This window comes from Anguilla rostrata, chromosome 6 (genome assembly GCF_018555375.3).
Source record: "Anguilla rostrata isolate EN2019 chromosome 6, ASM1855537v3, whole genome shotgun sequence".
NCBI lineage: Eukaryota > Metazoa > Chordata > Actinopteri > Anguilliformes > Anguillidae > Anguilla > Anguilla rostrata.
Genome location: NC_057938.1, coordinates 41799427 through 41826135, shown reverse-complemented (window position 1 = coordinate 41826135; position 26709 = coordinate 41799427). Strand labels below are relative to the sequence as shown.

At 42.5% G+C, this 26709-nt stretch overlaps 2 protein-coding genes across 22 annotated transcripts in view; both read left to right on the top strand.

The window, feature by feature from the left end:
* myt1la (myelin transcription factor 1-like, a) overlaps positions 1 to 4584 on the top strand; it is a 73847-nt gene extending 69263 nt beyond the window's left edge. For all 12 annotated transcript variants that reach the window (XM_064339775.1, XM_064339774.1, XM_064339773.1 and 9 more), the window contains one exon: positions 1962 to 4584. In XM_064339775.1, coding sequence (XP_064195845.1) covers positions 1962 to 2102 — 141 coding nt within the window. In that variant the 3' untranslated portion in view covers positions 2103 to 4584. The remainder of the gene's footprint in view (positions 1 to 1961) is intronic.
* A 1079-nt stretch (positions 4585 to 5663) lies between these two features.
* On the top strand, positions 5664 to 23636 carry cep43 (centrosomal protein 43). Of its 10 annotated transcripts, none has more exons than XM_064339759.1 (21): positions 5689 to 5948; positions 6951 to 7004; positions 8716 to 8770; positions 8976 to 9064; positions 9812 to 9949; positions 11419 to 11445; positions 12636 to 12692; positions 13217 to 13287; positions 13765 to 13826; positions 13940 to 14001; positions 14121 to 14201; positions 15131 to 15202; positions 16465 to 16673; positions 16951 to 17022; positions 17856 to 17933; positions 19545 to 19634; positions 20446 to 20555; positions 20760 to 20828; positions 21204 to 21237; positions 21622 to 21715; positions 23436 to 23636. In XM_064339759.1, the coding sequence occupies exons 1-21, from the start codon at positions 5865 to 5867 to the stop codon at positions 23508 to 23510; spliced, it is 1683 nt and encodes a 560-aa protein (XP_064195829.1). In that variant the 5' UTR covers positions 5689 to 5864; the 3' UTR covers positions 23511 to 23636. The 10 variants fall into 10 exon arrangements, 9 of the variants coding, with proteins under 9 accessions (XP_064195832.1, XP_064195829.1, XP_064195830.1 ...); XM_064339760.1 differs by having other exon boundaries at positions 5691 to 5948; positions 16954 to 17022; XM_064339762.1 differs by lacking the exon at positions 15131 to 15202 and having other exon boundaries at positions 5685 to 5948.
* The last annotated feature ends 3073 nt before the right edge of the window (positions 23637 to 26709 follow it).

Below are 26709 nucleotides of genomic sequence, written 5' to 3'. Positions count from 1 at the left end.
TCTATACTGTCCTTCAACTAGTCGAGGTTTCTGACAGGCTCAGCTGAGAGTGCCTCTAGCCCCACCTAGTGGATAATATTTGTGTACACATTCTCCACTAGACTGAGCCACATTCATTTGCATCTAACGGACTGGGTTACGGTTACTAATCTATGACTTAAGGTATCTGACATAGGAGTTAGAGGTTAGAATATTTCAGTGGAGACACTTGTGCTTTTGAAGCAGATATAGATATCAGTAAAATATTTTTGTCTAGAAAACATATTGAGCATGTCATTTTCAATAGTTGTAAAATGATGTGAGGGGTAAAGTCCTCTTTTTGACAGAACAGAGGAAGTGCCAGATAGCATATGGCCCTTCCTCTGTTTTGCACCTGTTAAACGTGCCTGTGTGTGTTAAGCCACACTGCACCGCAATGAATCATTTACTGAAGTGAGAATGGCTGTTTATATTTGAGAGGGTAGAGAATATCCTAAGACTAGACTAGTGTAGTAAAATTGTTTTGATGACACAAATATAACTTTAGACATTTTATATTACATTAAATAAATATTGCACAGGTTTTTATTTCAGAAAAATATGGGCAATTATTCTTACTATTGATTTAGACTCTTTGGAGATTTTAATGAATTATTCAGAGAGATGTCAAAATCTTTATGGAAATTTAAAACACAGGCTAATGATTTGCTTGAAAAAACACTTACCAATACATACAAACCAAATGAGTTTTACAAAATTGTTCTGAGAATCAGGCAAATCTATTTATTTTTTATTTTTTTGTTTGCTTGCTTTGTAATTTTTAACCTAACGATCAAGAGAAGGGACATAACAGACTTTCATGCACTCACAGATGTATTGTATTCTCACACACGCACACACACAAGCAGTCTTCTGGTTTTACGTTTTGTGGAGAACTCTTGTTTCTTGATCCTCATTATTCCAAACTGGACCTTCTCCCCACCTCACATGACTCCAATGTACATTTGAGCAGAAAAGACTTGGGCATTCAGGTGCTTTATTTCTGGGAACATTATTACCAACAGTTATAATTTAAATGCCTGCTAAATATGAGATGTCACATGATCTAAGTATATTCCAACAAAAATTGTTCGCAAAAAATAGTCTTAGGGTCTTACAGACAGACAGGCGGCAAGTTGAGTGTGGGCTCAAATGAGCTGTCCAAAATAAAAGTTGCTTTTAAACAATGAAGATACAAACTCTTTAAAATACATATTGGGTAAAAAGTGAAACTATTAGTGTCTAGCTGTCATGACCCAATGTGATGGGCTAGGACAGTGTTTAACCCCATTTGTGGCATTCGGCCTGCCGGAGAAGTGGATCAGTCTCGGCTGCGCCGGCTGGTGGAGAGAGCACACGCACCTGGGTTGCGTTAACTGATCAGCCCAGGTGCTTAAAGCTGTGTTTCCCACCACGGTTTGCGGCCGAGACTGGGAGCGGGTTTCTTTATTTAGTTTTTGTTCGCGTGTTTGTCAAAATGAAAGTAAACCACCGCTGCAAAGCAGGAGGAGCTGGTCCGCTGGAAAGAGAGGAACTGAAACGTAGCCGCTCAGTTTTACTTTCTTTCAGCACCTGGGATGATTAGTTAATGCAATCCAGGTGCGTGTGCTCTCTCCACCAGCCGGCGCAGCCGAGACCAATCTGCTCCTCCGGCGGACCGAATGCCGCACCATTCTTTCCTGAATGTTTCATTGCATGACATCGGACTGTCCAGTTCACCCCTCTCCCTAGCACTGTTTTCCCTTCTAGTGCAAAATGCTGATTTCAAAGAAGACTGATATGTAACGTTAATGTGTCTTCAGCTTATTATCCGTCCACCTATTTTATTCATGAATGTTATTTGTAAGATGTTAAGCTCTCCTTTGGTAAAAATGTCTGGTCTGTTCATCCTTTACCCACAGCCTTTGTCTTGTCCATCCTAATTCCGACATCCTGTTCCACAGGAGCCGATGAACGAACAAAACTTTGACACTTACGTGAACACTTTGACAGACATGTACACCCACCAGGACCAGTACCAGAGCCCGGAAAACAAGGTCCTCCTGGAGAGCATAAAGCAAGCGGTGCAGGGAATCCAAGTCTAGATCCCATTCCCTTCCCCTGCCCCCTTCCCCAGCTGGCGGCTGGCAGAGTGGCTGAAACTGAGCGTGACGGTACAGCAGAGGAGGTTAATCATGAAAGGAACGTCTCTCAGTAATGCTGCTGTACTGTATCCGAGACCGTGTTAAATATTCATTTATGTTATTTAAAAAAAAAAAAAAAAAGAAGAAAAGAAACGTGTTATGCATCCAAAAACTTCAGATAATTTTTTGGGATCTTGCTTTAAAAATACTCGACAGCATAATAGTTTTTGAAAACATTCATGTTTTGTACATTTTCATATGAGCTAACATAATGTGATGTAATGTTTATAGCTGCTAATGCATACACATTTTTACAATATAATGTAGGACATAAGTTGTTTTTAATGCTTATTGACAAAGCATTTTAGATTCATGCGCTGACCTGGAGGGAAAAAAAATGAAAACAAATAAGAAGAAAAATGCAGCAGCCACTTTTTAATCATCTTGTCTCCTCGTTGGAGTATTTTATGGAATTTTAAAATGTTTGTGTGCAGATTGTTTAATGGCAAGACTTGGATGTAAATTGCTTTATTTTTTAACTATGTTTGAAAAATTTGTCTTTTGTTAAAGAAGTGGTTGATAATGGTGGGTGGGGCTTTAAAAATATGTTGAAATGAGCATGAAAGAAAGTGACTTGACGTATGATGGTTTTGTTGTAAACATCATGACACGGAAACCGGTGGAAATCCCAATTTCTAGAGAGGAATATTTTATGACTTCTGAGGAAAAAGAAACAAACACTTTTATCATCCTGTGTTGTTAGATACCCATTGTCATTCAGCCAGTGAGAAGGTGCTGTCAAATGGCAATAGATAATCTAGAAGACATTAGCATTAGCATTTATTCTTTTCAATTTTAAAATTTCAGTAGCTAAAGTCAGAAAACATATCAGCAATATATGATCACAATTCAGTCACATATTAATAGATAAGGGATGCAATCTACATAAACCGTTTGGGTATATGCAATTTCTTATTTATAAGCATAGTGGGAAACAAATGAATCTTTTTACTATATGTAAAATATTAATTTTTATATAAATCTTTTAATACAATAACATTTTAAAATTGAAACATAGATGTTCAGTTTAGAAATGAAGGATTCTTTTTGAGTTGGTTTCTTCATGTAAAATTTTGCACAGAAACACCTTCGTTTCCATGTTTTGATGCTTTTACAGAAACTTGAGAGGTAATAGAGGAAGGAAAGGGATTTTGTGAAGCGTAAATATATGTAGAAGGTAATCAGTCCGTGGGACTTACAGGGTCATTGTCCCCACATATGTGCCAGTAGACTATTTGCACTTGTCCTGTAGCTGTATCCTAACAAGTGGAAGTGTGCAATTTCCAGGTGACCAGAACCCCTTGACTCACAATGGGAACAATAACCCCAAAATTAACTGTAGGGAGTTAAACAATATCACTGACGGAATCTACAGGGACTGCAAATCAAAAGTGAAATGATTAAAATTAGATCAATAAGTATGCTTGTTATATTGATAATAGACAATGATCTGGATTTTAGTATTTATGATGAGAAGTATTCCCAACAGCACTTTATATCTAATCATTGTACAATTATGAAAACAATATGTCAGATGTATTTTTTAAAAAAATACAAAGAAGCCACTCCAACAGACACAGATAGTGGCTTAAAAAAACAAATAACTCTGATGAGGAATCTGGGGTGATGCAGTCACTCGTCTGCATGGCCCTCATTTATGTTGTGCTATTAGCTGTAGCTGCCATGTTCAGAATTGCCTTTTTCGAGAGCTAGCGCTAAGGTGCTTGTCATACGCCCAATCCCATGTTATGTAGTTATCCTAGCTGTCCTCCCTTAGGGGCCCCATGCATTTTCCATGACTCCACACGCCTTTCTCCAAAGCATTGTGTCCGTAGCTTATCGCCAATATAGTAACGCTTTCAGTAGAGTAATAGCTACAGTAGTATCAGTTTTTTAATCAATTATTGTTATCGCTACAAAGAAAAACGGGGATTTTAAGCACAAAAACTTGCTGCTTGTCTACTATTGGTACATACTGTAATATCAAATCAAAAAGTTTTCTGTGACAACATACTGTAAGGATCACTAAAGGTGTCACATATTAGAATGCCGAATAATTTTCATATAAATAATTGTGAATTCATCAGAGTTTATTTATTCTACCTTATACATTTTTAAGTTAATTTAAGTACTCATGTATGATGACAGTATTTTGTACAAACTATTGTGTTCTCTTTTTCGCTTTCTCTCTGTGGAACTGAAGTTTAGTTTATTTTTGTACTACATGGCATGGATTTGTTGACAATTTAATTTTGCTATAACTGTGTGAGATCACAAGTTGCTGTGATATTTCATTTTTAAATGGTGCAATTTGTACAATTTTTGTCATGCTGGATGTCGACACATCTTATTCTGAATAAAGAAAAATTGTGTTGCCACAAAATAGTTGTGTATTTTGCGGTTTTTATATGCTTACATATTAACCATTTGAACCATTGTTATAATTTGTTCTTCTTTATATGTGCAATGTGTGCAAGCCTTGCATTTATGATATAAGCTATTATCTATTCTGCATTGTATTCCAAGGCAAGCCAAGATGTGGCTTTAGAGAGATGGTGCCACTGATTTATGAGACGTGTTAGTTACATTATGACCACATTCGTTGTATCTGCCTTTTGTTAGTTTCAACTCTTATTCCATCACTTGTAAGATTTAAAACATTGAGCTGAGCAAGTTATGAGAGCAGGAACTTTCCCCTGACTAGAGGACATCTTTATGAACTGTTTGAACTCTACTACATTTAAAACCTACAACAACAACAACAACAACAACAACAACAACAACAACAACAACAACAACAACAACAACAACAACAACAACAACAAATTTTAAATAAAAGAGAGCAAGAGAAAAAAATGGACACCTTACTTATCTGTTTTCTACAAATATTATGACAGAAGAGGAAAATACATTCCTGGGATGTGAAAATAATTCGTATTTATTTAAAAAATACATAAAATTAAAAAAACTTTTAAAACCACAGGTTTACTGATGAGCAAACTGGACATCATGCAAAAATTCTAATTTTTTTACATTTTGATTGATTTATTTTGTAATATGCAGACAATAAGTGGACAGTACATGCTTAAAATACTGTTTATTTTAGTGTAATAACAATCAGCAATCATACCGCAAATAATTAAATAAATATTTGTCCAAAATAAACACATAGGAGAACCTACATACATAAATAAATAAAATTAAATAAATACCTTTTTATCCAAGACGCCAGATAGGAACTGTAAACTTGAGTGATCAGTTTTTCTTCACTGATGCTATATTCAATACAGGTGGCTTTTGGTGCATAATTCTTGCTTATCACCTATCAGAAATGCAAAATATACAGATCGAGACTTCAGTGAATTACCAGACTTGGCAACTGCATTCTGCATTATAGGACCTACTGCAAACCTATGATTGAAACACGAAGACATTTTCTATATAAGATGTATCAGGAGACAGAACGATCTATTCCCCTTTAATGTATAAAGAAACAAAGCTTTGGAAAATTTTGTCAATTTTTTTTTTCTGATATACTACTCGTATTAAAATGATTTTGATAAACGGACGAAGAAGATAATCTACCAGCTAGTTAGACATTACGAATGTGCGGTGGTGAATGACAAGATAGCTACTGGCGTTTGTTTGGTTGTCTTGGTAAAGATGTCTGCAGCAGAGGAAGATACGGAGCTACGTGATCTTCTGATTCAAAACTTAGAAAACAACGGAGTTCTCAATAAAATTAAGGTAGCTAGGCCGTGTGCTGAAAGAACACGTTATGGCTCTAAATATACTTTGTTGATTTGAAATTGTGATTCATTAATGATCGATGCTACTCCGGGTTTCATTTTGTTAGTGTTAGCCCGCAACATAGGCCGCAGGTGGTGAACTTAAAAATGTTATACAGCGAGTATAGCCTGATATGGCTAACGTTAGTTAGCGAGCAACATAGCTAGAACTAGCATTGACAACACGGTAATCAAGCTTTAAAATAGTAGTTTGACGTTAAAGCTATGTTACACTATGGCTAGTTGACTAATTGCATGTTTTGCTGTGTTATCTAATGATAAATTGTATATAGTGAATTAAAATGTTACAGGTTAGCTAGCTACGTTTCTACTAAAGGTCAACTAGCTTAACGTTAGCGTTTTTAGTTAGTGTAATGCCGGCATTAGAAGCATTGCAACGGCTTGACAGTCAACACCTTGTTTAGACTAGTTGTCTCTACATAAACATTGCTTCTCATGAGCTACAGTTAGCTAAGTTAGCTTTATTTTGAATTAGGCTCAACACTGCAGAAAACAAGCTGTTTTTTTGTAGAATATTGTATGTTGTCTTGTAAAATTGTGGATACCTAGCTAATGTAATATTATCTAAAGGTCGCTAGCTCTCGTCAGCACTTAAGTATCTAGTGGCAAGCGACTTGTAAATTAGTAACTGTTGGCTAGCAAGTTTGTACTATGCTTTCAGGGTAGTTTGCCCAGCACTGCTTATAAATACGCTATGCAGTACTGAAAATTAAACGATTCAGCAAACGACCATACCTAATCATAGCCATGAAATTGTTACTAGAGGGTGTTCCGGTGTTTCGTGCTGAGTTCTTTTTATAGCCGTGCTCTTGGCTTCTGCCACTTGCAGTTTTGTTGAATGAGTAATGTTAGCTACAGTCGATGCTGACACCTATTGTAAACATTAGTATTTTGCCGTCGTTGTTTAACTTGCATTTCTAAAATATATTTTGCTGTGTAGGCTGAACTGCGTGCTGCTGTTTTTCTCGCATTGGAGGAGCAGGACAAAGTAGAGGTAGTGGTTCATGACAATATGACACTTATTCTGAATATGTACGTCATCTGCAATACCATGTGTGATGTCCATCTATGGTGAACTCTTCGTTGAATTCTGGAAGCATTCCTACTGACTTAAAACTGGCTGTGGTTAAGCCACTCCTTAAAAAAAACACCACCTGTCTCCTGAGGAAATGGGGAACTATAGGCCAGTCTCCAACATCCCATTTCTAGCAAAAGTGGTAGAACAAATTGTGGTAAACCAACTTCAAGACTATCTCAATGGAAATGACATGTTGGAGAAGTTTCAATATGGCTTCCGTTCTGGGCATAGCACTGAGACTGCTTTGATAAGGGTCAGCAATGACCTTCTACGATCAGCTGATACTGGGCAGCTATCTAGTTTATTTCTTTTCAGTCTCTCTGCTGCTTTTGATACCATTGATCACAGTATCTTACTGGAGAGAATGCACACCCATACAGGGATTGGAGGCACTGCCCTTGAGTGGTTTTCCTCCTATTTGTCAAACTGCCAACAATTTGTTTGTTTGGGTGATTCATGCTCTGAAAGGGGTGATGTGAGGTATGGTGTCCCACAGGGATCTGTGCTCGGGCCTCTGTTGTTCAGCCTGTATATGCTCCCCCTTTCTGACATTATTGAGAAGTTCAACCTTGGATTTCATTGTTACACTGATGGCACACAAATATACTGCTCACTTCCCATGAAACCAGAGATGGAAGTTGCTGCTTTGTGTTAGTATCTCAATGAAATCCAGGCATGGATGACAACAAACTGCCTTAAACTTAACTCCAAAAAGACAAAAGTATTGCTGGTTGGCTCCAAGCACAGTCTGACTAAGTCCCCATGTTTAGATGTGCCATTTGATGGCCATTCTTTTAAACTGTCAAAAACCATAAAAAATCTGGGAGTCATAATGGATCCTGAGCTTTGCCTGGATGCCCACATTAACTCGGTAGTCAAGACATCTTACTTCCACCTGCGCAATATTGTGAAATTGAGGCCAATCCTGTCTAAGGAAGATTCCATAATGCTGGTTCATGCCTTTATAATGTCTAGGCTTGATTATCGCAATGCTTTGTTTACTGGCCTACCAGACTCTATGTTACAGCGACTTCAATTAGTACAAAATGCAGCAGCCAGAGTACTTACCCACACACGCCGCTCAGAGCATATCACTCCTGTTCTTAAATCATTGCATTGGCTCCCTGTCAAATCCTGGGTTGAATTTAAAGTGTTGCTAACTACTTACAAAGCATTGCATGGCTTTGGACCTTCATATTTGCAGGATTTGATTGAACCGTTCCCTGTCGTACCCTGCGTTCAGCTACTGCTGAACTTTTAGTGGTTCCTCGTTGCCGATTAAAAACAGTTGGGGGAAGAGCTTTTAGCTGTGCTGCACCATGCCTCTGGAATTCAATTCCAAGCCATATCAGCTACAATTGGTTCTTTTAAATTGTATCTTAAGACTTACTTGTTCTCATGTGCCTATTCCTCTTAGTTTTGACTTCTTAGGTTGTTTATTTATTTATTTATATTTTTTTATTTTTGTTTGTAAAGCGCCCTTGGATGTACGCATGAAGAGTGCTATATAAGAGTTTATTGTATTGTACTGTATTATTTGTAAGTGCTGAATTGCTTTGTAGAGAGGGTATGTTAGCCACATTAAAAATCAATTTAATATTTCAATGTTCTCTTTTTTACCTTATAGAATAAAACTCCACTTGTGAATGAAAGCCTAAAGAAGTGTCTAAATACCAAAGATGGTAAGGATTATTTATATTTGCTTGTGTCTTGTGCAAATGTAATGCAGTATGCCATCTTGCATACCCGATTGCCCTTCCTATTGCTAAATTAAATGGCAATGTGAATTGTTTGGGTTTCCTATTCAATAATATGGGTTTGGCCCTTTGAGATTTTCAGATTCGTGCAGTGGTATCGGCACTAACGATCTGTTTATTTCCTGTGTAGGACGTTTGGTGGCCAGCCTCATCACAGATTTCCTGCAGGTTTTTAATTTGGACTTCACGCTTGCCGTCTTTCAGCCAGAAATTAACTCTGTGAGTATGCATTTCTTACGGTGCGGATTCCAAGCGCATTGCAGCAATGTGATTGCATGACTGACCTGGGATTCTGTGGCTGGGTGCAATGAGCACAGCTTTCTCAGGTGTTAAATAATGTACCTGATCATTTAATGCAGTACTTTATGCTGAATGTAATACGTTCGAATGTGTTACTGCTGACTTTCTGCTGTTGTTGCCACCTGTAAAATTAATGGGCATCAAGCAACAAAGAGCATCATTCATATAGTGTTGAAGCTGTAACTATTTCAGCTATAACTGAAAAGGGGTGAAGGGTAATATTAGATATTAATATCAGTATCAGTTGGAATAGCTGATGAAGTGCAGTTAAGTCCAAGTAGTCACAAACTTGAACCAAATCTTTTTGTGGAAACCAAAATGAATTATTGTCAATCAAAATTTACCAGGATTCAAAATTGCAGGAATTTTTACAAACCGATAGGATGCAATGGAATCATAATCGGTTGGAATTTCGTTTAGTCTGAGTTCTAGAACAAAAATTATGAGTGTACCGTCTGTAGTGTAGTGTCAGATATGTCATTGTTAACCCAGCACCTGTGCAAAGCATTTGAAACCTGCATTGGGGAACTGAAAAAGCAGAGGACCACCACAGGCAGTTCCTTGTTTTTCTCCATTTGAATAATGCCTGCGTGTATGCATCTGTGTCCGCGTGCGTGTGTCCGTGCACCTGTGGCTCTGCGGCTAACCCTGCATCCTCCCGTTCAGCTGAATGGCCTGGAGAGCCGGGAAGCGGTGGCCCGTGAGCTGGGCGTCACGGAGCAGGAGGGTAACAGGGGCACGCCCCTCCTCCTGGAGCTGGTGAAGAGGAGCCGGCACAAGGACAGAGCCTCCGTGTTCTCAGAGGTGACCCTCGCGCATCTGACTCACTCACAGTCCGTTCGTTCCTAGCCAGGCTACACTGTTTACATATGACACTGTGGGCCATTTGGAAGAAAAAAAACAGCAGCTACACTGACACCATTATTGGCTAACCGCGTTGCCTGCTGTATTGCTCTCTGGCGCCTCCGGTGGCAGTAAAAAGTATGGCACCATTTTACGGTTGTTTAGTTCAGCAGAGGTTTAGGTCGGGTCCACTTGCAAGCCCAGGTCTACAGCATGCAGCAGCCCGACCACCTCGACAGTTCTGAGAAAATCACTGCAAGCGTTCATGTTCACGTGTTCATCTTTCTCCATTTTTACCAAGCCTGTGACTGAACATTTGGAAATAGATCCGTGGGCTTTCAGTAGTGCTTCAAATAAGTAAAGCTTTTCCTTGTGCTCAGCTTTGCCCTGAACATTAACTGAGTTGATGTAACAAATGTGACTCTTACAAGCTTCATTCACACTTTGAATGATGAAGTTCTAATAGCAAGTATAACGATGATGTACTTGCCAGGATTCACTCGAATGCAGATCACTGCACAGTAAATGAACACAGCATTCATTGAATGCTAACGATGCCTTTCAACAGGGCCAACCTTAGGACAGTTTTCTTTTCTTTTCTTTTTTTTTGTGCACAGACAAAATATTTGTGACCAATTAATTATTTGTAACTGACACAGTATATTTGTGTCACTCGGTTAATGAGGCACATGGCATGTGGTTTAAATTGGGCCTGCAGATTGTCTGAAATTTCGCAGTGGAGGTTAAAAAAAAAACGCTCTGTGACAGAGCCAGACATTTTTCATAAAGAGACGTGTGGGCGCGGTGTGGGAAATTCCCTGCGAACTAGCGGTTTTTAGCTGGCTGGTCGCTTGTAATATATGGTAACCCAGGGAAATGGTGTGCTGCAATCTTTTGGCTGGCCTGAATCTTTGAGTCTGTGGCCGGTGCAGCGAGAGTGAATATTCTTCATTCGTTCTCTCCATCCTCTCAGTCGCCTATGGGGCACTTTGTCTCTCAAGCCCAGACTAATCAAAAACAAAAAGGTGGGGGAAGGGGAAGTTGTTTGCAGGTGTGTTGAACATAAAAACCGGAAATCATGCTTATCGTCATGTGTATAATTACCATACGAGTGAGAGTGGAGCACACGTTATTTTAGAGTTTTCTGGCTGTATTCAGTGTGACGGGTTATATTATCACAAGGGTGCAATTAACTGCTGAGACGCACGTTTTTTGGCCATTATGGTCATTTAGGTTTTTGTAGTTTACTGTATACGATATCTAGCACGCCCTTTAAGAGTATATAAATTTACTATAGTTGAAATGCATTTCTACGTCCGATAATGTGAAGCCACGGCATGCTTTAGTGAAATGTCTAACCTCTTGATGTTTTTTTCCCCTTCCCTCTTGCTGCGTTCTCTGTGCTGTTCTCCGGGGATTCCTAATTCAAGGGAGAAAGAACCGTGCCTATTCCCAAGGTAGAGAGCCGTGTATCTGTTATTACCCCAACGTCACAAGCACACCAGTCCTCAAATACACCCGAACACACAGGAAATTATTTTTTGAACACAGGAGCCGTGCAGTAGCAGTAATATAGCATTATATATTACGTAGCACATTCAGAAGGCATGTTTTTTAATGAGTACATGACAGTCCAAATATGTAAATATCTGAGGTCTGAGTTACGTGAAAAATGGCACTACTTTAGTATTAGCTCTTTTGTATATTGTGTATATTTTTGTATATTTTCTATATTTGTTCGTATAATATAATTGTCCCTCCGCTGGTATATAGGTCATAAGTAGATTGAACAACAGTAATTACAAGAAGTTCTGTTTGAAGAAAAAAAAAAAAGTATTTCCTGTTCATCAGCAAGTTTGTGCAAAACAAGTTTGTCCTACTTTTTCATATTTGTTTCATAGTTAATACGGTTTCACTTACTGTACTCGGCGAGTAAATCATTTCCTTTCACATGGCCTTCTGCAGTGAGGCAAACAAGGGCTCTGCACTACAGAAAAAATGATCTTTAATGAGTAATACTGATTTTTAAAAAATCAAAAATAGTAGGATTACGTGAGGCGTTTAACCTTTTTTTTTAAGGTTACTGGTTTTTAAAAAGTCAATGAACAGTTCTGGGTTAATTTCTGGCCTAATTAAGGTCTAACTGCGTAAGACCTGCTTTAGTTTCATTCCTGTTAACCACTCCGTGCATAACTCGAGTTGTGTATCTCCAAGGTTCTACTATATAGTATATGCCCTATTATGCAAAAACATTTTGCCTTTTTTTTAATTTTTATTACACATTGATGGTTCTCATTCAACTTTATGTACAGTAAATGTGTTATAAGAACTGATGTGTTTTTATAAACCACATTTGACTAAACCATATTGGTGCATTTTACAAAAACACAAAATGTATTTTTTCTGTATTTGAATAGAACTTTTTGCACATTTATTTATTTATTTATTTTTTGCACGACACCAAGGAGATATACGTGTATGTGTCTACATAAAATGGGAATGGGATGTTGAATATACTGTACGGTTGGGCTGAAAATAAATTTGACACAAAATATGCTAAAAAAAAATATGCAATGCATACCAATGCACTGAGTGATATTGCAATGTGTTAAATAATAATGCTGTGGGAACGTGTGTGTTTATTCAGGAGTTATCTCCCAGGCAGATTGCTGATGCCCGGAGGAAATTTGACTTTTATGACAAGGTGATTTGCACATATATTTTTTATTTATTTATCCACAACTGCTGCAGCTGTCAGTTCAGCCATGCTCATGACTTGTGCATTAGTCATTGAACACAGTCCATGCATTAGCGGACACAGCTTGACAGGAAAAAGAGTCGAAATGCAATGACAACAGACAGTGAGTCTCGGAGAGTGATTATGCTTCATCAGTGGCATGTGCTAAAGCTGTGTTCTATTATGACTGGGTTATTGTTATCCAACACTGTGAGAGAGATGCTACCAAGTCCTGTTATCACGTTTTTGTTTTTTTTCCAAATGGTGTATTTGTGTATCACATTGGTTAAAACATGAGAAAGGAAAACCATGGTGAAGTTGCATTTTATAAATTCAGACCGAAAATCATGTTTTTCAGGACAAACTGACAGTTTGTTATCTATTGAATAGCTCCTTTATGACCATATTGACAGTAGCGATCATGGTTCTGTACTAGCGCTGATGTTGGGGCGTGTCTTCATACAGCGATTCTTCATCTTGTTTTTTTTTAGGACAAAAGTGGCGGAATAAGCAAAGATGAGCTGAGGACGCTGTTCTCCGATCTCTTCCCCGGTTTCCACAAGTACGTGTCGACTTTCTGCTCCTCCACCGGGCTACGCGTCCATTTGCATTTGGAGTAAATTGGATCTGATGCACCGTTTATTCCAGGCCTAAGCACTGAACCCATTGCTGCCTGTTGCCCAGAGAGGACGAGCAGTCCTCTACTAGGCTAGGTCTACAGAAACATTGTGAAACCCTTAGCAATTGTCACCTCTCATTTGTTTACATTTTAACTGTATTTATGTTAATTACTGTTGCAATTTAGGTGACATTTCACACACCATTGTTGTTGCAAGAGCCTTAGTCTCTTTTTTCACAGAATATACCATAATATATAACATAGCGTGCTCTGCTGGGACCCTATAATATGCTAGCAAATTGTCTAAATGGCTTTAAGACTTTTTGAATAAACAGGCACTACATTGGTAAACTGTCTATTCCAGCTTTTCTTCCACTCATATTCCATGTATTCTGTATGTTCCGTATATGTTTGTTAAAGGAATATGCTCGAGCGATACCTAACAGATGAATTCAGAGCTGTAGACAAGGACTTCAGTAACTGTAAGTATGTTTTAAACGCTTGTTATTGTGTGACAGTTTAAAAAAACAAAAAGTACTCGAATGGCTTATTAACCACTCAATATATTTCACTGTTTTGCAATTGGTGTACACAGCCATAGAATTCCAGGAATTTCTGGGGATGTATAAACGTTTGTTTATCCAGTGTAGAAGTGTGGTGAGTCACCTCTCATTTATTCACATGATCGTTTTCATTATTGTGTGAATCATTAATGCGACTTGAGTGACATTTCACATATCATTGACTATAAAATGCAGTGTAATTCTGTCTTGAAGGTCTGCAGTGATGTCACGGACATCATTCCAACCTCAAATAAATTTTCTGAGGAGAAAATATGTACATCACCTTCCAGTAAGGTAGGTTGCTTATTTGTATAACACTTCTAACGTGTCACCTGTTCGCCTATGATAACTTGGCTATTAAACTGCTGATTGGTGGCGGTGGCATGTGATGACATTCTTTTAATTAAACTTAATTAAATGTCATCTGACAATTGTTTTGCATCTTCAGCTTCAATGTTTTTTGATTTGCTGTGCATTTTAAGTGCATGACTTCGGCCTGGTCTTCAACTTTGGAATGTGCTTTTAAGTTACATTAAAAAAAAGCATTGCATTTAAAAAGTCATAACCCTAAAAAGTTTTACTCAAAATGTAAGTGGAATTATGCTTTTGTCCGTGGCTAGCTGTAAACCGAGATGATCCGTGTTGTGTGTTTATTTGGAACCTTCGTGGTTCTCAAGTTTAGCAGCTTGAGGTTCTCAAGGTTAGACCTCTGTTAAGAGTTAAGAGATCAAATTCAACCTAGAAAATCACATGGTGAGCCTACTGCTATTTAGATCTGCTTACACTCAAGAGATTGTCCCTAAAATAGCCAAACCAAATTTTTTTTAAATATGCTGTCAGTACCCTAGAGATGTTGAATAGGTTGTTTGTAGGAAATTAGTTTGAATAAAATGGGGGAACCTATAATTTTGGTTTCTTTTTATGCTGTCTTTGAGAAGGATGAAGAGGTTAGTGGTTTTAATGGTTTCAGTTCTTCTTCTTTTTTTTGTATTGGACTTTTTTTTTTTTAAGAAAGCGGTCCCTAAACAGACATGATAAGAATTATGTTAAGATGAAATTGATAAAAATCCATCAACATGCCCAGTTTGGAGGGCTAGTTTCTCATGTTGTAATCCCATGCCGATGTGCTGCTTAGCATTTCCTACTTAAGGGACTACTTGCTGAGTGTGTTTGTCGAGGACCTGAGTGAAGTAGGAGGCTCACGACTGTGTTCTTGCGCTCAGATACCCAGATTTAAAGGATTTCTTAAACACAGTGAGGAAGAGGAGGATGAGGAGGAGAAGGCTGGCGCCAAGGTAAATGCATGCCGCTAAGCAACGGGGTGCTCACGTACCAGCTCGGGAAATCATGCGAGGCGCTCCACACGATGGCGCCATTGAAATTAAGCCTGAGGTCGTTTCGGCGGGAATTTTTCTACCGTTGTCCGACCCTTTTGTTGGCAGGCATTTATCGCACCAAAGAAATTATTTGCACATCTGAAACTCAGGGGGAAATTTTCTCTCGACAAAAAAAATACCTGTCTGGCAACAGATTGTATTTCCTTCCCTGACGGTTGAGTTTCGTTGAACCAAGGTCAGTCTCATCTTTAGGAGTCTAGCACTTCCTTTTTAATTCTTTAACAACACGAGCCAAGTCTATTTTCCCATCAAGGATCTACAAAGCATGGCTCTACAGTATTGCCATACTCCGTGACGTGCTTTCAGCAGCTCTCTCTAAGAGAAAATAGAGCTCGTGTACAGTCGGGCAAACACGTCTTTGTCTGTACAGGGAAGCTCTTGCTGTAGACTTTTGTTGCAGTTAGCCTTCGATGGCCTTCTGCTGTATTTCCTGCTTTGTTGTCGGGGCCTCTTCGCTGTGTTCGGCGTGTGTGAGGGGCAGACTACCCTCAGACCACCACGTTGGCGGTTCCCGTGGTTGGCGGTTCCCGTGGTTTCTCAGCAAGCGTTCACTGCGATATCAAAATTTCCTGTATGTACTGACCGTAAGCGCACACAAACAATTCATCTTTTGTCACGTCGAAGAGGACGGTCTGAATTCCTTTCCCGAAAAGAGAATACGGTGGCCCTGTTTTGAATTTGCCTGTGGCGGTTGCAACATGCCACAGTTTTGCTTTGCCATTGTTGTCAGTTCATGTTCAGCCAGCCGGACAACTTTAGATTAGATGTTTGGTTTCACTTGGCATACGGCGCGAAGGTGCTGTTACTCATCCATTGTGCTGTCAGGAGGCTGCACGAGCCCGTTTGTATAGTCGCTGTTGGCCGACTGACTTTAACGCGGGTCTAATCCTGTCGTGATAACCGCGCGCATGGACGCCCCAACCCGGAGCTTCGCCGATAGCCTAGCTGTCTTTGGGTCTCACGAGCTCTCGCTGCTTCCACGCGGTGGCTTCTCGGCTTCACTAACACTTAATGGTGCTTTTTTTAAGTGATTCATTTCCATCTGAAACTTCTCTGCATATTGCGATAAAAGATAATACATGAAGGCCTGGGGAGTTTTTGGGCCTCCCAAGGGCTTGTGGAGTTCATCTTTAGGGTTGGTATCTGTGTGCGTTGTCCAGGGAGTCGAGGTGAGCCACAGCGACGCCAGCCTGACCTTGGGCTCCACGAAGGGCAAGGGCCCGGCGCAGGCGTCGTCCAGGGAGCCGAAACACGGCGAAGCCCCGCCCCTGCCGAGGAAGAGCGCAGACGCGGAGGTGGAGGAGGACGAGGACGAGGGGGACTCCTTCTTCGACGACCCCCTGCCGAGACCAAAGAAGACGTTCGGCTGGTAAGCGACCGACGCGTTTCTCGACTAACGCGACGCGCGAAATCGAGAATTGACGGACGGCAGAAAAACAAGGGAACTCTGGGGAAACGTGGCGGCGTTTGAATAAAATGAAAATATGGATTTGTTTTTCAACACATTCAAGATGCGTTTTTATTTTTATTTAAAATCAAAAAGGAGTATTTGCAGTGTCACACTAGCCAATATACTGGGTGCTGTTGTATCGCAATAAAGCCATTTTTTTTTCTCTCTCCCTCCTTGTCGTTGCTGCATTTGGAAGTAGTAATCTCGCCAAGGCAGATAAAAGTCACTCAGAGGCAAGTCTCTCTGAAAACAACAATAGTCGCAAAGAGTAAGTACGTTACATTTCTGCTCTTTAGGGTGCAATATGTCATCAGAACGATTTGTTAAAATATTTGGTGAATATGTGCACGTGTCACACATCAAGTGTGTCAAATGAGTTTAAACACAAACACGTTAATACGCGTGTTTACATGTGCTGAATACACAGGATACTCGCGCACACACGCGTGCATAGATTATCGGTCCACCATAATACCCCGTAAGAAAGTTTCCTGCACCTTAATACGCACATGGATAGTGTCAAATAACAACGTCAAAGCTGACAGAAACAGGTAATGCACCATTTCGCAGTGTGTTACAAGCCGGTAAGCGCAAATGGCACGTTTGCCACCGCCGCGTTGTTTTGCTAAACGCCGGCCAATCCGATTTCTTCCGTCTCCCCTCTTGTTCCTGTGCGGAACGTTTTACGGAGCGCTCTTTAATAGTTACGTTACATTACATTACAGGCATTTAGCAGACGCACTTATCCAGAGCGACTTACACAACTTTTACATAGCATTTTTTACATTGTATCCATTTATACAGCTGGATATATACTGAGCAATGCAGGTTAAGTACCTCGCTCAAGGGTACAACGGCAGTGTCCTCACCCGGGAATCGAACCTGCGTCCTTTCGGTTACAAGCCCAGTTCCTTACCCACTGAGCTACGCTCCGTCCTACAACCTTTTCCATGTTTAACTGATAGTGACGCGCCTGGCGTCTCTTCTCTGCTCAGCTGCGTGCGCTCTCCCCGCCGGCGTCTCTCCTCTGTTCCGCTCTGTCTCTGACTTGTGTGTGTCTGTCTCCCCCTGCGTCTGTGCACGCGCTCTGTTCTCCGGAAGGGCGGGCCGGCCGGCGAAGGAGAGCAGCCTCTCCCGGGGATCCCTCCCCCCGTTGAGGAAGAGCAGTAGCCTCAACGAGTAAGTGCGCGCACAGCCCGTCTCAGCGAGCGGTCTGTATCGTGTCAGTGAATACAGCAAGCACGCAACGCATTACTGTCAGTAATGTGCGTGCTGAGCTTTACAGTCAGTAAGTGTTCACAATGTATTATAGTCTGTGCACTGCATTACAGTCAGTAAGTATTCACATTGTATTATAGTCTGTGCACTGCATTACAGTCAGTAAGTGTTCACATTGTATTATAGTCTGTGCACTGCATTACAGTCAGTAAGTGTTCACATTGTATTATAGTCTGTGCACTGCATTACAGTCAGTAAGTGTTCACATTGTATTATAGTCTGTGCACTGCATTACAGTCAGTAAGTGTTCACATTGTATTATAGTCTGTGCACTGCATTACAGTCTGTGTGCAGTGCATTACAGTCAGTGTGTGCAGTACATCACAAGCAGTCAGTGAATGTTCTCACTGCATTACAGTCTGTGTGCAGCGCATCACAAGCAGTCAGTAAATGTTCACACTGCATTACAGTCTGTGCAGCGCATCACAAGCAGTCAGTGAATGTTCACACTGCATTACAGTCTGTGTGCAGCGCATCACAAGCAGTCAGTGAATGTTCTCACTGCATTACAGTCTGTGTGCAGCGCATCACAAGCAGTCAGTAAATGTTCACACTGCATTACAGTCTGTGCAGCGCATCACAAGCAGTCAGTGAATGTTCACACTGCATTACAGTCTGTGCAGCGCATCACAAGCAGTCAGTGAATGTTCACACTGCATTACAGTCTGTGTGCAGCGCATCACAAGCAGTCAGTGAATGTTCACACTGCATTACAGTCTGTGTGCAGCGCATCACAAGCAGTCAGTAAATGTTCACACTGCATTACAGTCTGTGTGCAGCGCATCACAAGCAGTCAGTGAATGTTCACACTGCATTACAGTCTGTGTGCAGTACATCACGAGCAGTCAGTAAATGTTCACATTGCATTACAGTCTGTGTGCAGTGCATTACAGTCAGTGTGTACTGTGCATCACATGCAGTCAGTAAATGTTCACACTGCATTACAGTCAGTGTGTACTGGTGCATCACGTGCAGTCAGTAAATTTGGACTGCACATTACAGTAAGTCGGGTATAAGGACCAGTCTATCTAACATCAGAGATTTTTGCCCTTTAGAGATGAAAAGACAGCTGCCAGCTAATTGTGTCATTTAGAAAGCGAAATTTATAACTTCAGTAGTTAGGATGGCTAAAAAAGTATAAACGATGATGATCATTTTGGTGGTACAATGACTTTCTGAATAAAGCAAGTCACCAATTAATGAGTGTCAATGAGGCACATTTCAGACGCATATTGGTAGTGTGAAGGGACTTTGCATCACTGCTGACCCATTTAGAATGTTTAGTAACCAATTTTATTGTGTCTAGAAGCTATAGTTTTGCATCAGGATTCATATTTAAAGCCTCTCCTCTTTAGTTTGTGTGTGTGTGTGTGTGTGCGTTATATGTCTGTGCGTGTATATGTGCGAGTATATATGTTTGTCTTTCCTTCACCAGTTTCTGCTCTCCCGTACATCTGGTCTCTCTCGCTCTCTCTGTCTCTCTTCCTCTGTGTGTGGCGGTTCCGGGCTCAGTCTCTCGGCCGTAGACAGCGACACGGACGCGGACGACCCCTTTTCAGACAGTGATAACGGGGGAGGGTACAGCCCCGAGCCCGACGGGAGGTGAGCCTGAGTCTTCAGCTCCTCCTCTGTCCTCCCCCCCCTTCCCAAAACCCAACCCGATCCCCCCTCTCCCTCCCCCACGCTTCGCGGCCCCCAAACCCAAACCTCGTCCGCCACGGCCGGCATCTCCGTCCCCCGTCCCCTGCGCCCGCCCCGCACATCCCGCGAGGTCCAAACGCTCTTTCGTTCGGTACCGTTTCAACGCCGCGGGTTCGGCCGCCGCGCCACGGCGTTACCTCTCGGTAAACGTGCGTTCGACGGCGCGTTCGTGCCGGCCGGGTTAAAACAAAGCATTTCAGCCCGACTCAGATTAGCAAAGCTGGGCGTAGCGTGCGGCTCAGTCCGTAAAGTAGCGGTGCGGCTAGCTGTGCGCCGGAGCCCGTGTCGTGTGCGTTTCGGGGAACGGAAGTACAGATTTGCGCTTTTTGTCCCTCGCGCGGCGTCGTCCGGGGAGCGATTCGGGGCCGCGCTAGCCGCGCGACGTTTCGCCGGCTGCCCCCAGAAGGCTTTCGTAACGAGGGGGGTTCAGAGCGTTCGGGGCTGCGATCCGGCACAGTCGTGGCGCGCCGGTGCTCGCGGAAGGCTTCCATACGCTTCCGCCGGCTCTTCAGGCTCCGTTTTCCGAACGCCCGAAAGCTTTCTGCGTAAAAAAACATCCGACGCTTCCCCGGCCCTTAATGAAATCAAAGTCGATTTTATCGTAGCTTGAGAAGCACGTCGTAATTCGAGATGGCTGATCGCTCGGCCCGCGTTGTGGCCGTTGAGGCCGGCTCCTCGCCCCTGACCCCGCGTTTTCCCCGCTGCGTTTCAGGAGGGCCGACCCCGGCAGACCCGCGGGCAGCCCCCCGCCCCCCCCGAGAGAGGGCCCCCGGCTGAAGAGCGGAGAGCCGCACCCGCGGGACCCCCCCGACAGGAGGACCGGTACGCCCACCCCCCCCCCCCACCCCCCCCTCCTTTCCCTCAGAGAGAAACTTTCCAGAACCTTCCTGCACCTGTTTAAACCAAGGACCTTTTCCCCTTTCTCAAACCCAATGCAAACACAATGGCTTTGTATAAATTGACTTGACCACAAAGAGCAAAGTGTATCCGCTTCACGCTACTTCTTCTCACCATACTCTATTGCAGGTAATCACAAAGACAAAGGATCCAGGGACTCGAAGGCCGTGAACAGCAGAGACGCAGCTCTTGGGTCCGGTACGTCCACTGTATCCGCAGTTTCTGAGCCGTCGGAGTACAGTGATACTGTGGTTTCCTCCTGCTGTCTCTCTGACCACCGGCAGTGGGATGTGTGGTTTGCAGTGCTCGGAGTCTGGTCGCTGCGATTGGCTGAGCGTTGCACGGAAATGCTGTGTCTGACTGCCTTCACGGATTTCAGTGTTACTGACTTTTTGTGTGTGTGTGTGCGTGTGCGTGCGTGCAATCAAGCAATTGCAAAATGCATATCTGAGTAGAGTTATTTTTAACCCCCCTTCCCCATTCTCAGAAAGCTGTAGATTAGATATAGGTCCTGAAGTAGTGGTAGTTTGAAGAAAAGGATGGTTTTTAATCATTTCTGTTTTTTATGTGCAGACGAAGACAACGACTATGACGACGATTTCAACAGGTATGTATGCTTTAGAACCAATAATCTTTTTCTTTTGTGTGTGTACCAGTGGGGTCCAATTCAATCTTATCCGAAAAAGGGCCGGTGTGGGTGCAGGTTCTTGTTTTAGCCCACCGCCGTGGTCCTCGATCAAGACCTCGATAAGTAGAATCGGGTGTCTCAGCGCTGGGCCAAAACAAAAAACCAGCACCCACACCGGCCCTTTTTGAATAGGACTGGATGCCCCTGGAGTATACAGTACATACATGCATGCATTCATACGTACGTATGTACACACACTGCCTATTAAGCCAATGCCTTTGGTTGACTTTGGGTGGTGAGAGTACACAGTAACGGTAACTCCTTGTGGCTTTTTTTTTTCGCCCTTCCGCTGCTCTCGCTCAGCACCAGCCACCGATCGGACAACTCGAGAAGCGAGCTGAGCATCGGGGAGGAGATCGAGGAGGTCTCCATCGAGGGCCCCGACGGAAGCGACAAGGTAGCTCTCGTACCGAGCTCCACGCGGGTCACAGATGGGCTTCACGCCCCCCGCCGTGCCTGCATCGCGGCGCTCTCCGTTTAGCCGCTGTGAAGGGTTGCGAGACGGCGCAGAGCAGGGGTGGGCCGCCCCAGTCCTGGAGGGGCCAGTGCACGCAGGTTCTAGCTGCCGCCAGTTACCCCGGCTGATCAGCTAATTGGTCTTACGCACCCGACAACGATTCACTCCTGGAGTAGACCGCAATAAAACGCTGCGATGCAGGCACGCGAGCGCAAGAACAGTCACCATCTGCGGTTCATCTCAGGGAACGTAGCTAAAAGTTCAGGTCACGCAAGCGATAAGGCTGAATAATAACTTAGAGCGGAAGCTGGGCTGCAGTCCAAAAACGGATATGGCCCTCGTTGCCTATCCCTGGTTTGAGGAAGGCGGAGTGCGTGCACTAGGGATGTGACGGTATGAAAATTTCACGGTATGATAATCAACCTTCCGACTTCCTCTTTGCCTCTCCCCTGCCTTCGCCTGACTCCTCCTCATTTTGCTGGTTTTTTTAACTCGTTTTTTACGTGAATGAAAAAAATAACATTGCTGGTAATTTGTAGGTAGCGAGCTAGCTTACATTTTACATCAGAAAGAACGAGCGGGAGAACGGCAGCTGTGCAGCTGCTCGCCCCCGCGGGGGGCACGCACGCCATGCGTCAAGCATAATGATTGGCTGGAAAGACACAACCTGTGTTTTTAAATGACTTTGCTCTATACGATCTAGATCGATTGTTAAGACCGATCCTGAATCAGCAGTCGGATTTAGTCATTTTGAATGCGATTATGTACATTTGGCACTGGTTGAAAAAATCCCCGTGAAAAGCTTTCCCGGATTCACTGTCACGGTATTACGTTACGTTTATGATAGTACTATTTCCCATTTGAATTTTGCGGTATACCGTCACATCCCTAGTGTGCACACGGGGGAATGGGGAAGCTGGTTTTGAAACGCAACGCAGAGAAGCCACCAGGAAGCCCTGCTTCGGATTGCTTTAACCCGCGCGAAAAGGAAAACATCACTGGGCTGTAGAGTTTAAGAAGATCCCCCGGAACGTCCCTGGTAAAGTACACACCGGTCCTGAGCATGGGGTGTACTAAGTAGAAGTAGGCCTCCTGAAGGTCATGTGCTTCCTTGAGTACAGGCCAGCAACAGGTTGATGAGGTTGGCCTTCATTGGACTCCCAGGATTTAGTTCTCAGCACCTGAAATGGTCGCACGTGGAGCTATCGACTGCCTCGGTTATCTTTTAATCAGATGATGCTCATTTGCATTTGGCAATGCGCGGTGGTGCATGAGCATCGAAAAGCTCAGAACCGATACTCTTTAAAAAATGAGGTCAAACCAAAAAGTAGGGCGTTCAGCCGAGAGATCAGCTCATACGACCACAGCGGGAGGCGTAGTATTGGATCGTACGCACTCGCAGACCGCGTTCACACGCAGCGTCTGCCGGAAAGTTCTAGAAAGTGGGGACCAGGCTGCGACTGAGGGAAGCGGGGGGGGGCCTGTGTGGTCCCGGAGACGTCAGTGTGGGAGTCTGAAGCCTTCCTGGGGTGTCTGTTGCAGGCTGTACCCCCAAATTAGCAGCTATCATCAGTTTCATGCGGGTCACCACCCGCGGCACCCCCCCCCCCCCGTTATGGTTCTCACTCTCCGTTTGCCCCTCCCCCTTTCTGTCTCACAGCTGGATGACCTCACTCAGGACCTGAGCGTGTCGCAGCTCAGCCAGGGGGCAGACTACATGGAGGAGGTGGCGTGAAAGACCGCCACCACCACGACCGTACCAAGACAGCAGATTTTATATGGAATTTATTTAAATGTGCGCGTGAGAAAAGTGGATCTACTAAAAAAGAAGGTTTTAAATAAAGTTGGACCTTGAGAGCAACGGGTTTGCGTTTTCTTGACTCTCTACAACCGCCGTTTCATTTGACGTGATTCCGTTATCGACGTTTGGTCAGAAAATGAGTTCCACTTTACGGCATCGTGGGGCCCTTACCAGAATAAATACACCACTGCCCTTGAAAAGGCATTTTGAAAAAAAATATGGGGATCGCTCTGCCTTGGAATTCCACGGAATGTTCTAAATAAAAATAAAATACTTTCACGTGAAGCCATTAACCTTAAGCCGCGTTTCCACCAAAAGTACCCGGAACTTTTAGTCCACAGTTGTCACTGGTGGCTAGTAATCACTGCCAATTGCATCCACAAATGTGCGTCTATGCAGAAAAATATTTTGATAGTAATGTCATACCCCCACAATTATTTTTTACATAGTAACCTAATTTGACTATTGCAGAATTTAAAATAACTGAAAATAATATTTAGTATTAAGGCAAAGAATATATTCACCTGATTTGAGGGGGAACTGGAGCACAAGCGTACTAACAGAGCCTCATGTTCCCAGCTTCCTTGTATCGGCTTTCAGATCATGCACTGCATTTGGCAATATAGAATCCAAATGGGGGTGTTCCACCATTTGTAGGATAGGCTCGTGAAGAACCTGTCTAGCGTGGTTGACAGGTTCTTCATTAGCTTTGGAACACCATTTTAAAACATTTGTAATCCATATAATTGAACAGCAGAGAAATGATGTGCAAACTGTGGCATTGTGTTGCCTTCTGTTCCCCCTTCCACCCCTGTTACATTTACATTTTCGGACATTTTGTTTTAGTTTTTTTTTTATCTCGGACAACTTAGAGAAGGGCATTACATTAAATTTAGGCCAGGGATGCTCAGATCTGACCCTCGGGGCCATTAGAGCTGCTGCTTGTCGTTCCTCCTCTCTAATTAGGGACTGATTCAAACCTGCTGCGCCAGCTGAGTGTAATCTGTGGCCAGTGAGTGCCATTACCGGACTGTGGACTGTCGGACAGAAGAGAAAACCAGCAGTAGCGCTGATGTCATGGGCCAGATTTTAAAATATCCCTTTGTAGGCTGAGGAGATGTTATTGGTTTAAACTGTGTTAGTTGTTCGCACATGAATATACAACATACACTGTAAAATTGTGCCATAGTAGGTGCAAGAGGACGATTGTTGCTTATATCTTAAGAGGACACCTTTCAGTGTCAATAGTAAGATCGCTCCATTAGATGTCATAGAAAGCCGGTGCTGCCATTTGTTAACCACATTTACTGATATTGCCACAGACTCGCAAAAATACGAAAGTTCCTGTCTGTCACTTTACTGTGTTTGATACTAATACCAGTCAGCGGTACTAGTCACTAAATCAGGTACCAGATACCAATTCTGTCTCTAATGTTGAATTCGTTTACTAATGTTGTCTCATCTCTGACAATCTCAGGTTTTTTGATGTTTTGAAAACGAGAATCGTTTTTCTGAGTAATGCGAAAACCACGGTGCTGTAGGAGTTTACCGTAGTTTGCTCACAGTAGTGGCATGTGGTTTTTTTTTTTTCTTCTTCTTCGCCGCCAACGATGTGGAAAAGCAATGGCAGGTCCTTTGGGCTGGTTATGTTAAACGTACCCGTAATGGTCTTGCCTTTGCTGCGTCTTTGCTGTGCTGGGATTCATGAGGAGGGGGAGCTCCCTCTGAGTGTCACTCTCTCTCTCTCTCTCTCTCTCTCTCTCTTTCTCTTGATGTGTACGGCTTACTCATTTCAGGACGAACTCGTCTCGTTCCCTGTCGCGAGCGAGAAAATGCTCAAAAAACATCAATTATGGCACGTAGCTCATTTTTCGACACGTGTTTGTGTGGGAATTGTTCTGGAAATTCCACTCTCCTGGTGGAATCACTGTCTGTGCATCTGCCGATTGGCAGCTAGCGCACAAAATAAAGTCCTGTGTTAATTCAGGTCTATCATACGTACGGGTCCAACAGGAACCGTGTGTGCTCCGTAAGAGTTGATTTAACGCTGGACATTTTACTGTGCGTGTGCGTCTTAAGTCTCGTGAAGCAGTGTTCTTCAGACTTGGGCCGGGGGACCCGTGTGTATGCTGGTTTTTGTTCCAACCACAATTGCAATCACATAGTTTTACATTTTTTTCATGTTAATTTGTTTTCATTGTTCCCGTATAAACCATATTATGTCAGAAATAGCTAGCTATCCCTTAAAGAATAAGTCCCACATTCACATTGTCCTATACTGAAAATGATTACATGTTCGCAATGTGCGACTGTATATTGCAAATGATTACAGGAAGAGAGGTAATTTTTAAAAACCTGATCAAATTGAGGACCAAAGCAAATCAACATGCTCCTAATTGGTAAACTTGTGGATACTTGTGGCCACAAAAACTACCCATTTGGTTGATAATGAATTCAGAGACAAAGAAAATAAGTCAATCCTGCATTGTGAGGAACAATTATCAAAGCAATTCAGAGCCAGTTGATATCTAGTCTTATTGATTAGTTACCATATGCTATATAGTGATCTAGACGTGTGATGTGATTTATCTTGATAGTATTTCTCACATAATGTGAGTTAAGAAGGTACATAACTGGATGTAATTAGGACAAATGAACTGCTTGTTAAACCTATGGGATTTCCATTGTGGTTGGAACAAAAACCAGCATACACAGGGATCCCCAGGACCAAGTTTGAAAATCACTGCCGTAAAAGAGAATTTGTTTTGAGGCCTTGACATTACAGTAAGTACCGATTCAGGCTGAACTAGGATAGTAGTTTAGTTACAGAAGACTTTCTATTCAGTTTATGAGATTATCATGTAACTGTAGAAGAACCTCCTCATCCATGTATCTCTGTGACAAACACATTGTCAATGGCTATAGCAACTTTAACTCCATACTTTTGCCTCTTTTGTACAGTCACGGTATGAAAGCAAATGATCTCTAAACCTAGTTTTTTATTTTTTATTGTTTTTGGTTTTTTTTTAAGGTGGTAGTCTACCTTATGTCTATACTTTCTAGAAGAATTCATGAAGACTCCAGGAGTATGAAGCACAAGTCATGGCTATATCTGGGTAGGAATATACTTGAC

Excerpts from the sequence above, each read along its gene's own strand:
- cep43 (XM_064339759.1), top strand. The coding sequence starts at position 5,865 with ATGTCTGCAGCAGAGGAAGATACGGAGCTACGTGATCTTCTGATTCAA. Across the intron at positions 5,949-6,950 it reads GAGTTCTCAATAAAATTAAG|GCTGAACTGCGTGCTGCTGT; the intron begins GTAGCTAGGCCG and ends TTTGCTGTGTAG. Across the intron at positions 13,827-13,939 it reads AGACAAGGACTTCAGTAACT|CCATAGAATTCCAGGAATTT; the intron begins GTAAGTATGTTT and ends TGGTGTACACAG.